The 11077-nt window shown below is 42.9% G+C and overlaps 1 protein-coding gene across 2 annotated transcripts in view; it reads left to right on the top strand.

The window, feature by feature from the left end:
- Positions 1-11077, top strand: part of KALRN (kalirin, RhoGEF kinase) — a 721807-nt gene that overhangs the window by 630461 nt on the left and 80269 nt on the right. For both annotated transcript variants that reach the window (XM_019522566.1, XM_019522565.1), the window contains 4 exons: positions 1197-1292; positions 3056-3186; positions 7499-7565; positions 9643-9746. In XM_019522566.1, the coding sequence (XP_019378111.1) occupies positions 1197-1292; positions 3056-3186; positions 7499-7565; positions 9643-9746 (398 nt within the window). The remainder of the gene's footprint in view (positions 1-1196; positions 1293-3055; positions 3187-7498; positions 7566-9642; positions 9747-11077) is intronic.

The following is an 11077-nucleotide window of genomic DNA, read 5'->3' as shown; positions in this document are numbered from 1 at the left end:
TTTAAAGCAATTGTTTGCAGTCTTGTTGCTATTAAAGCATGCCGGGAGCCAATTAGCAGGAGGCTCAAAGATTCAGTTTGCGCTTCTCATCTTCAGCTGACAAGAACCGTATATATAATATAATATTATTATATATTATTTATATATGTGTGTGTGTATGTATGTGTATATTTATATGTGTATATGTATATAATATATTATATTATATATAATATTTTTTTCAGATGAGCTAATATGTATCTATTTTCCAGAAATATAAACCCTAGTGCCTCTTACTTGTTTTCAGAGGAGACTTTCTGAGACCAAAGATCAATGCAGCTTTAAAGAAAGAGTAACAAAGCCGGCACGTGGACTTTTACAAAATGAGGCTGCATTTTCCCGGTGGTCGTTGCCTCTTTACAATCCTATGAGCCGTGTTTGGGCAATCATGTGAGCCTGTGTTCAAAGGTGCCGAAAGCTCAGAACAGCTACCGTTTTTGCTCAGTTGTTGATGTTCACCCCGACAATTGGAGCATGTCCCTTATGTTTTTGCTAACTGAATGTAGACTGGGCTACTGAAATCCTGGCACCTAAATTTGCAAACCCTACCGTGAAGGGAAACGCTGCCATGACTCCGATGTCCCCTGTGCCCCTCACCTTAAAATAAAAACATGTCACAATGTTGCAAACCAACTGTTCAGCATGGAGCTAAGCAAACCTTGCAAATGAAAATGCCCCATCTCAACGAGGGTTGGGAGCGCTTCACACAAGAGACCTATTTCCTTTGCCCAGGAGAAGGGTCCATGACTGCCCTTCACTTTTGAAAGGGTTGGTTTTCAGTCTTGGGTGCTTGCCTGCCTCTCAGCTAGAAAGGTCCCTGGGGGGGGGGGGGGGGGAAACAAGAACCAGGAGTATGTGGCTTGTATGTAAGATGGGCAGAGATGCTTGTTTTGTCAAACTCTCACTCTTGTACCTAACAATGTCACGCTAACCACTAACTCGAACCCCTGCACTCGACCCCAGCTGCAGCGCCAGTTCCAGTTCTGGTCTGGCGATGACTGACTTGCATGTGATCATTTAACGCTTTCACCTGTGTGCCACGTTCTCCCTGCTTCTTTCCCAAACATAACCTCACTGATGGCCGGTTTGGTCACTTTTTCCTAGTCCCTTCACATCCTGCTAACCTGCTTTTTCCTTTGCAAACTGGTGTCTTGCAGTCCTCCTCTTTGCTAGCTGCTCGTCAGAGCTCCTCCGATGTGCCAACTGCTGCGGATCTTGTCAGTGCAATAGAAAAGTTGGTCAAAAGTAAGCTGGTAAGTGTAGTGCCTTGGAAACTGTGTGGGGAATAGGCATAACTTGCTTCTGTAGCATGAACACAGCACTGTCTGCCTTGACTTCTGTTTCCTTGCTCTCCATCCTCTACCTTCTGCATACTTATTAACTCTTAGCCATCGTAGCTCATCTGAGTAGCTGTCAGCAAAGAGTGAAATGCAGTTGATGGTGTCATGTAGACTCCACCTCCAGAAGTCTCCAAATTTTTTTGAATTTTCAAAGCGTGTTTTTTGAGCTACCTGGCATGATGGAGTTTCAAATATACTCTGGAATCGGAGTCGTTCTTCAGAATGAGCTTCCACCTTTGCATTGTATTAAGAAAAAAGCACCTATATTTATCAGAATCCCCCATGCCGACAGTTTAACTTAGCTACACAAGGCATCTGTCACTTGTGACTCAAGTCTTTAAACAGTACTCCTAAATAGGAAAACAGCTTAACCTCCTAGATATAGAAAATATAAGATCGGAAGGGACCTCAAGGGTCATCTACATCAACCCCATGAACAGGTGCAGGATTCACCTTATGCGTTAGATTGTGGTGTAATTCCTGATCTTGTTGCGGGGGGCTGCTGCCTGTGGTCTAGAAGGTTGTAATTCTTACTTGGCCTCCTTTTAATTGTTCCCTGAAATGATTAAAAATGCTAGTCTACTTGATAAACCTTACATAGACATTCCAGGATGTCTAAATTCAGGCAAATGTTTGGTTTAAGCTCATTGAAAAATTGGGGAATTGAAGCAGATCCATGGCAAGCAAGAGAAGGTTCGTTTCCTTGCCTTTGTTTTAAGGATATGGAGAATAAAGGACTGCTGGGATGCTTGTGAATTAGTGAAAGCATCTTTCCCTGGTAAGGTGATCCCACTGGGCTTTAAAGCTCAGTCTGAGACCTCCAGACAAAGGATGCTGTCTAGTTGGGGAAAATATCTACAGGGTTGTACCATCTGGATAACGAAGCGGGCCTGTTGTGACTCAATTTTAGTGAGGTGACAAATGTAAAAGTCACTGGCACTACTAGAAAGAGGTAGTTAGCTATGTTAGTCTGAAGCCAAACAGAAGGCAGGGTAGATTTGCACCTTAAAGACTGCTACAGCATCTGATGAAGGGAGCTCGGGTTCATGAAAGCTCATGCTATGTATATCTGAGCTAGTGTATCAGGTGCAAATCTACTCTGCCTTCTAGCACTACTAAAAGCCGCTCTGAGAAAATCTTTATTCCCAAACCATTTCACACATGCTTGCATAGCACAACCTCGGTTATTTTTCATGGGATTCAGAGCAACTTTTAAATACCTATTCTGGAAATATAACTAACCATGTACCCACTTTTGGGAAATCTTGGATGCTTTACGGAAGGGAGTCTCCATTATAATCTGCAACAAAGCGTGTATAGTTCAGTTTTTTCACACTTCGAAGGGCAACAAAAGCTTTCGCTTTGTCCTGAATTCTTTCAATATAGTTAAAATAACTTTTTCCGTCTCTGCATAAGGGTGAATACTTTGTCCACTTACAATGATCATGCTGAGGGTTTTGCTGCTCCCCCCACTCAGCTTAAAATATAACAACATTCAGGGTTTGGGGTTTTTTTGTTAAACCTAAAGGAAAGCATAACTGAATATTCCTGTTCATTTGAGGGGTTTTTTGTTCTTCACTATTGCCAAGTTGACTTGAAACAGAGGATAACTCCGGCACTGGGGTTCAAGGACGATGCTTGTTCCATAATGCTTCGGGTTGTTTGGTTTCCTTTAGACCCTAGAAGGAGGATCTTATCGCGGAAGCTTAAAAGATGCCACTGGCTGCTTAAATGAAGGGATGACGCCTTCCACTCCCCCAAGAAACCTTGAAGAGGAGCAAAAAGCCAAAGCAATGAGAGGCAGGATGTAAGTTGTCTTTGTTATTTCTCAGATTCACGTTACTACCAGAAAGAAGATACAGTCCAGTGCATGAGAGATGGGACCAATAGCAGAGGGGCTGGTATCAACTTTGGGTTTTTTTAAACTCTTAGATGAGGATGTTTTAAAACACTCTGAGATTCTTAATCTTAATTTTGCCTTCACTGTTTTAAAAGCATGATTGTTACCATAGTACCAAGTTATGAGGGCTTCCTTGCTATAAAAATCTAGTAGAGACTGTTGGTTTTGCATGAGATGAACAGTGGACTGGGGATATAAGATAGGCAAGGTCAATCTGCCTTAGTTGAAAGCTATGGGGGAGTTTGTCTTCACTTGGGTTTTGGGGCAAGAGTGACAAGTCACATTTTGGCAACAAAGACTCAGGTGTAGTCAGGAACGCCGCTTATACTTGCTAATGAAAGAGGAGTAGGAGGAGGGTTGGTTTACACAAGCCTGTTTTATATTACAATATAAAGAGTATGACAAGGAGGATACCCCTCTCTCGAAGTGCTCTTGATTTTTAAGGCATGTCTTGCAGCTTGTGTGCTTCGCCTCTGTCTTACAATAACCGTCCAGGGTTAGAAGGCATGTCAAGGGTTATAACAAAAGCTCATGTGGCTGCTCTGATTTATGAACGCCCCGGGCATGTGAGCACTGCAACTCTACTGAGTCTTTTAAAATAGCGTTACCCGAATGGAAAACAGACCTCCAAGTAGGGAGCTGGAGGAATATCAGCCAGTTAGGGAATGACTGAAAGCATGGGAAGGAAACCAAGGAGAGGAAGTAGCTGAGAACAGGAAAGCAAGCGGGAGTAAAATGGCCTGGGGCTCTGAAAGTCAGTACAGGCCTCTTTGAGTTTTTGCCTTGGGAAGCCAGAGAAGCAACTGGGTAAAGGACAGGATGTTGTGCTTAAACAAGACGGGTGATTTTTTTTGCAGATTGTTCTGTTAGACAAGAGCAGTGCTCTGCGCATCTGAAGAAGTCCTTTACTGGGATCTCTGTCACTTAGGATCTCGATAACACTGCAAACACCTCTTTCGGTGTCTGTTTGACTGATACATTACCAGTCGACCACTACTGGTTGTAATTCTAGCCTTTTGCTACCGCAAAGCTTGCCATGGCGCTAATAAATATACCATAACTTTCAGCAGTTCAAGAGCTCTGGCAGCAGTGAGCTACATGTATTTCATGACTGTTTGTATAAATAATGTCTTTAATTCTAGGCTGTTTGAGAACACCTGCTAGTAGCTTTCAGAACAAGGCAGCTTGTCATCTTTAGTTATTTTATTTCTGTGTTTCATGCCTGGTGCTCCTAGCTTTGTTTAATTCCATGTCCATATTAGGTAACTGAGATCCAAACTCAAGCTATGACCCTCATTTCCCAGCAAATTGCAAGTGAATCCTTGCAAAGACGCATTCATAGGTGATAATTGCCTGTGTGCCTTTCAGTTTGTGCAAATGTCTTTGACGGGAGAAACAGCTCTAGGAACAGGCTTGGCTACAGTATTTCTACCAGAATAAAGCAGTAGTCCTTGGGAATACCATTCGAGGAGTAAATGTAAGGGGTTATCATGATACACCAATATTGAGTACTCGGGTCTATTTAGAAGTGAGAAGGCTGTCCTTCTTCCCTCTTCCTTATTCACTCCCACACCCAAGTAGAAGAAAGCACTTCTATATTAGAATAATGCATATACAGTAACAGGCTGTTGTTGGGAATACAGGTACTTTTTTTGTAAATGACTTCTTCCTTTTTTCCTAATCTGCAGTATCAGAAAAATGGGCAAGGGAACTTGTTCTCTGGCAGCACCCCCTTTCAAATAATGGATTTTTTAAAAGTAATTGCAGAAGGACTTGTCTTCATACATGGTTAAGAAATGAATGTAAAAATATCAAGAGATGCTCATACTTTCTGTTCCTATATATGGAGCGCAAAGCCTTGATGGTCTCGAAATGAGGTGCCTGAAAGTAAAGTAGTCGGTGCAGGTGCCAAACCAACTTCCTGAAGCAGAAGTATAAGGTCATGCTTTTTACTTTTGTTGTGAAGCCTCACTGAAATGAGCCCTGGCCCTTGTTACGGAGTAGCTGCCACACTTCTGGAGAGAGCATCTTTTCAGTACTCTTGTGATTTGCAGACTTTTTTGATCTTGTGGATGCAGGAAACAAAATCCCTGCCTTGCATGGTGAGGGGAGAGAGCAGAAAGGTCCTTTCTCTTTGAGAGCCAGTTTTCAGGGATAGCAGCAGGGCAGGAGTCCTACCTGGTACTGTTGCTGGCATGTCGGTGCATGAAAGTCAGCGCATCTTTTGGCAAAGGATGGCGGGTAGGGCCAGGGGACAGTCTGCAGCATATGCTTGCCCAGAGGCTCATGATCAACGATTTGCCTCACATGCCTACCACCCACGCACGCAACTTGGCAGGATGTTTCCTAGAGCAGCTGGCATTTCCACTGGCACTCAGTAGCTCCTGCCCAAGGGGGCAAGTTTAGCTCTTAGATGAGCAAGAAGCTGTATGACATCTCCACGATAGGGACCTTTGTGTACTGTGTGTCCTGCCAAACAAAGGACGAGAGTGTTTATATACACTGTTGTCACACTGTGGCGATAGCGTGAAAACAGTGTGTGTGGCACACTCATCCTAAATTCCACCTAGGCCTCCACTCAATAATGCAGCGATGGGGCTAACAAAACAGGGGGACGGCTTTCTTGTATGGCTTTACTTTCCATACATCCATCGAGTGTGCCACTTCAAGAGAAAGGGACAAAAGTTGACTATTATCAGAGCTTAAATAAAGATACCTACAAAGAGGGACCCCCAGTATGAAGAGAAAACGTGAACAATGTGGACTAAGGAGAATTGTGAAGTTATCCGACCTGTCTGGACTGAGCATGCAGACCCTCAGCTATTGCTACGGGATCAGAATGCCTAATTTAGCATGACAAAGGATTTTTAAGCCCGAAAGCTTGCTAAGAAAAACATTTCCAACTATTTAAGTTGGTCTAATAAAAAATATCAGATTCACCCAAAGAACCTTGTCTGCCTATGACCAACGCACTACAACTTACACCCCTGTAATTTAGCAAGATGCACTAATGTTTCATAGGTAGTCCGTGAAGTTCTCTGGGAGGAAAGGGTGCTTTTCTGTGTAAAACAGCATATGGCTGCTTGTATTTTTGTCTTGACTAAGCAAGGTATCTCTGTATCAAGCCACTGCACAGGATGCTGCCTGTTAGTCTGCCTGAGATTTGCCTCCCACCCCTTTGGCTCATGGCCCAGTTTCAGTGGGGCATGTGTACGTGTTTGCAAGTTGACAGCTGTGGCCTAACATCAGAATTCCCCTTAGTCCACATTGCTCAAGCTTCCTCTTCGTACAGTAGGTCCTCCTTGTAGGGACCTTTACTCGAGCTCTGGTAATAGTCAACTTTTGTCCCTTTCTCTTGAAGTGGGACACTCGATGGATGTATGGAAAGTGAACCCATGCAAGAAAGCCATCCCCCTGTTTTGTTAGCCCCATCACTGCATTATTGAGTTGAGGCCCGGGTGGAATTTAGTTCACAAAGTGCCAAATACTGGTATTGCTGTAACTGAGCGGGGAGGAGTTTGTGGCAAAGCGTAAATCTTGAAATTGTCCAGCTAAAGAACATCATATGATTTATCAGTTTCGTTAACATTGGTTTTTAGCCTGGCCTCGTTTGTGTACATTGGAGGTTCATTAGATAACTGTTCTACCCAGAGCTAGCTTTGAAATAAGGATACCTTGGACTCTTATCTGCATTATTTACCATAACAAACTGACTGCTTTAGTAAAGAAATCGGATTCACTGCCCTGAGGTTGAACCTCAAGAAATAAAACTGAATTACTGTCGTCTGGAGCAAATTTGAGTAGAGGAAGGGGTTTGTAAACGCTGGGCAGCAAAATTTTTCATGCTTGAGACAAGGCCACAGATTGTGCACATGTTCTATGGTGATTGCTATGGCAAATACAGGATGTAGCAAATGAAGAGTAGACGTACAAGGGATATAGTTTTTTTGTGGTGGGAATATAATTCCATGTAATCCAGTATAGAAAAAAAAAATCAGTAAAGAGGATTCAAGATGTCATCTCTGCCATAGCTAAGAAATATGCTGAACTGGATTGTTTCATCTAACAGCAACAATTGAGCCGTAAAGCTGGGAGAAACATTTCATGTGAACTGGATGGAGGATTTTTTTTTTAATCTCTAGTAAAAATATGGTGTATGGTGGAGAAGAGGAAATGTATTTTGAGAATCCTGACTATAAACCTTATTTATTTTATTTAGGTTCGTCTTAAATGAGCTGGTACAGACTGAGAAAGACTATGTCAAAGATTTGGGAACTGTGGTAGAGGTGAGTTGAAATGGTCTTACAAGCTCATTAGAATGAAATGGTGATTTTCCATCAGAATCAACAGTGGGCTGGAGAGCACCCATTTAAAAATGTGTGTTTAAAACCATTTTTCTGTCTTGCCTGGTATGCAGCTTCCTAAGTCTAAGCTGTGGGGTTGCTGCTAATAACTTTGGAAACTGCTGATGCCACCTGCAAATATTACTAAATGTTAGGTTACAAGGGTGTAGGTTGTAGCTGTGTGGGTCTAAGGACATAAGCAGACGAGGTTTTTTGGGTGAATCAGATATCTTTTATTATGTAAGTTGGTCTAATAAAAGCAAATGTTAGGTTTTAACTCAAATGTGTTCCTTCAACTGGGTTGTGATTGAGACCTTTCCAACTGTGATCAAGACCTTTCCAGGCTTCAAGACTATGATGGAGAATAGATCACCTTTTTACTACTATACAGAGATCATGGAAATCATAGGAAATTAGGGTTGGAAGGGACCTCAGGAGGTCATCTAGTTCAACCCCCTGCTCAAAGCAGGACCATCCCCAACTAGACCATCCCCAGCCAAGGCTTTGTCTAGCCGGGTCTTCAAAACTTCCAAGGATGGAGATTCTCTGTTCCAGTGCTTCACTGCCCTCCTAGTAAGAGATTTTTTCCCCCTAATATCTAACCTAAACTTCCTTTGCTGCAACTTGAGCCCATTGCTGCTTGTTCAGTCATCACTGAGAACAGTCCAGCTCCATCCTCTTTTAACAACCCTTTAGGTAGGTGAAAGCTGCTATTAAATCCTCTCTGTCTTCTCCAGAGACAATAAGCCCAGTTCCCTCAGCCTTTTCTGATAAGTTATGTGCCCCAGTCCCATGAACCATTATTGTTGCCCTCCACTGTCCTCTCTCCAACTTGTCTACATCCTTTCTGTAATGGGGGGCCCAAAACTGGACACTACTCCAGATGTGGCCTCAGTAGTGCTGAACAGAGGGGAAGAATCACTTCCCTCGATCTTCTGCCAACACTCCTACTAATACAGCCCAGTATGCCATTGACCTTCCTGGCAACAAGGGCACGCTGTTGGTTCATATTCATTTTATTGTCCACTTTCCCCCCCAGGTCATTTTCTGTAGACCTGCTGCTTAATGAGTTGGTTCCCATCCTCCTTGAAAAAAGAACTGACTACTAATAACATCAACATAATTCAGCATGGCACAAACCAGAATCTGGCATTTTTAATACCTCCAAAATCTGGTACCTACACCCAAGCTTCATGGCCTATAAAGTTTTTTTGCCTTAGTTTTTTTTAATGATTTGGGATAAAAGAAATAGGGTACAAGTTGTCTGATATTTGCAGAATTATGCGCTAATTCTTGGAGGCTTAAAGTTTGGGTCCCCAACTGGACCCTTAGCTCTTGACTTTGAGGCAGTCGGCGTACTAAATTCCAGTTGTAGCAAAATGGGGGATCCAAAACCAGGGGTTTTTTACTGTTTGTCAGTTTATCAACTCAGTGACTGTTCTCCCTTCCACACAGTAGTTGCTTTCAAAAGCTTTCAACTTGTGTGTTGTCATACTAGTGAAATATGATACAAATGTAAACCGATGGAGCTGCAAAGCTCCAAAGACTCCTAATGTAATGCTCAGGAGGCATGAGAAATCCTACTTATGTGGATTTGTGCTCCCAAAATACATTCTTTCATAAATGGAAGAAAAAATTATCTGTTCAGAGTTTGTCATCTTGTGCTTCTCTGGGAATCCAAAAACTCAACAAAAACTACCTTTTTATTTAACTTTCTTCTAATTGCACTTGTCTCTTTAGTGACATTTAACAAAGGCTTAGTTAACCATTGTACATCTGCAGAATAAATCCTCATATAGCTTACTTTTAAGCAAGTCGTATAATTTTTAAAATAGCGAGGACTAGTATCTTGCTTTGAATATGTGTTAAAAGGCATTTATAAACTCCTGCTTTTCTTCTAAGGCAAGAAATCCTATGTATTGTGACACGTAACTTGTACTTGCTCAGAAACAAATGAGCCTAATTGTTCTTCCTCTTCAGTTGGTCCATTTGCTAATTGCTGATCTCTCTTGCATTAAAGGGCTTCATGAAGAGAATAGAAGAAAAAGGGGTTCCTGAAGATATGAAAGGGAAAGACAAAATTGTGTTCGGCAATATCCACCAGATTTATGACTGGCACAAAGAGTAAGTCTTTTTAAAGCATCTTTGATAATTGTACGTTATTAAAGGAAAGAAATAAAATGAGAATTGTGGTGCTTGGCTTCTATCCATGCTTCTACACTTGGATTACTTCAAATTCATCTTGGAAAACTTTCAGGCCAAAATTTCCAAGGTGTGGTAACTAAATAACAATAGTCCGATTATTCAGAGGTGCTTCTGTTTAACCTCTGCTTCCATTGGTCTCAGTGGGCACATCTACACAAGCCGTTTACTGCAGAGTTGACTAATTAGCTCCACAATAAACCTTGTGCATCTACAAGTGCCCCCCTATTAGGCTGGAGTAAAATAATTAACTCCACAGCAGGGTAGTGTTTGTAAATACAAGTACTACCCTGCTGCCGAGATTTTTTACTCAGCAGCAGTGCACATGTAGACACTACCCCGGCCGGCTGGGTCACAAGGGTGCTTCAGTGTGGGGGGCTGTCTGTCAGCTAGCCCCACGCTAAAGTACCTTTTCGCCCCAGGCAGCCCTTCTGCAGCATGTTGAACTGGGGGGACCAGCCCTGGGCTGGCAGGCCGACCCTCCCCTTTCTCTTGATCTAAATGATCAATTTGCAGTATCAGATACCTTGAACAGAAGATTTAATTAGAATAGAATAGTGTCTTCAGGCAGACTTTTGTCTGATTCTGCACAGAGTGCTTTTTAACAACACGATAGAGGCCCTGGTTAGAAATATGCACATAAGCAACTAGATTAGGATGGCTGCTGATACTTTCCTGATTTTATTTGTAATCCTATGAATGTTTTGTTATAATAGTATTCTCCAAATGTCCATATCTGGTCACTGAGCTCAAATCTGGAAGGTGGCTTTTTTGTCTTGGCAGTAGTCCATTTGCATTTGTAAACTTCCATACTCGTGTGTTGAATTAGAGGAAAAAGTGTAAACTTGAGCAATTCATGCCAAGATAAGGCTTCTGTCTGCTTCTCTGCTGAGTACTTGTGACACTCTGGGCGCAGACAGAAATGCAGCTCCCCGCTGTAAGTGAGAACGCTTTGCAGGAAGCGGCCTGTGTGACAGCGATCCCGTGGAGCAAACAGAAGTTCACTGTTGGTTCCAGGAGGGAATTTAGCTGCTGGCTGCCCCGCACCCAGTTTCTCCTACCAATGGCTCCTCCTCCCCTCCAGCCCCTGCTGTTTTCAGAATGGGAGGGGGGGGGGGAAAGGGAGCAGAAGGAGCTTGTTCGAGGGGTTTCTCAGCTGGGGCTGGAGGGTGCAGTGGGTCCCCACCCCATGGCGGCTCCAATACACCTGCCCCACCCTCCAGCGGGGGCTGAAACCCCTCCCCCCAGATTCA

The sequence above is a fragment of the Gavialis gangeticus genome, unplaced genomic scaffold (genome assembly GCF_001723915.1).
Source record: "Gavialis gangeticus isolate Ggan-Ray unplaced genomic scaffold, GavGan_comp1, whole genome shotgun sequence".
NCBI lineage: Eukaryota > Metazoa > Chordata > Crocodylia > Gavialidae > Gavialis > Gavialis gangeticus.
This window is presented reverse-complemented; position numbering and strand designations above follow the sequence as displayed.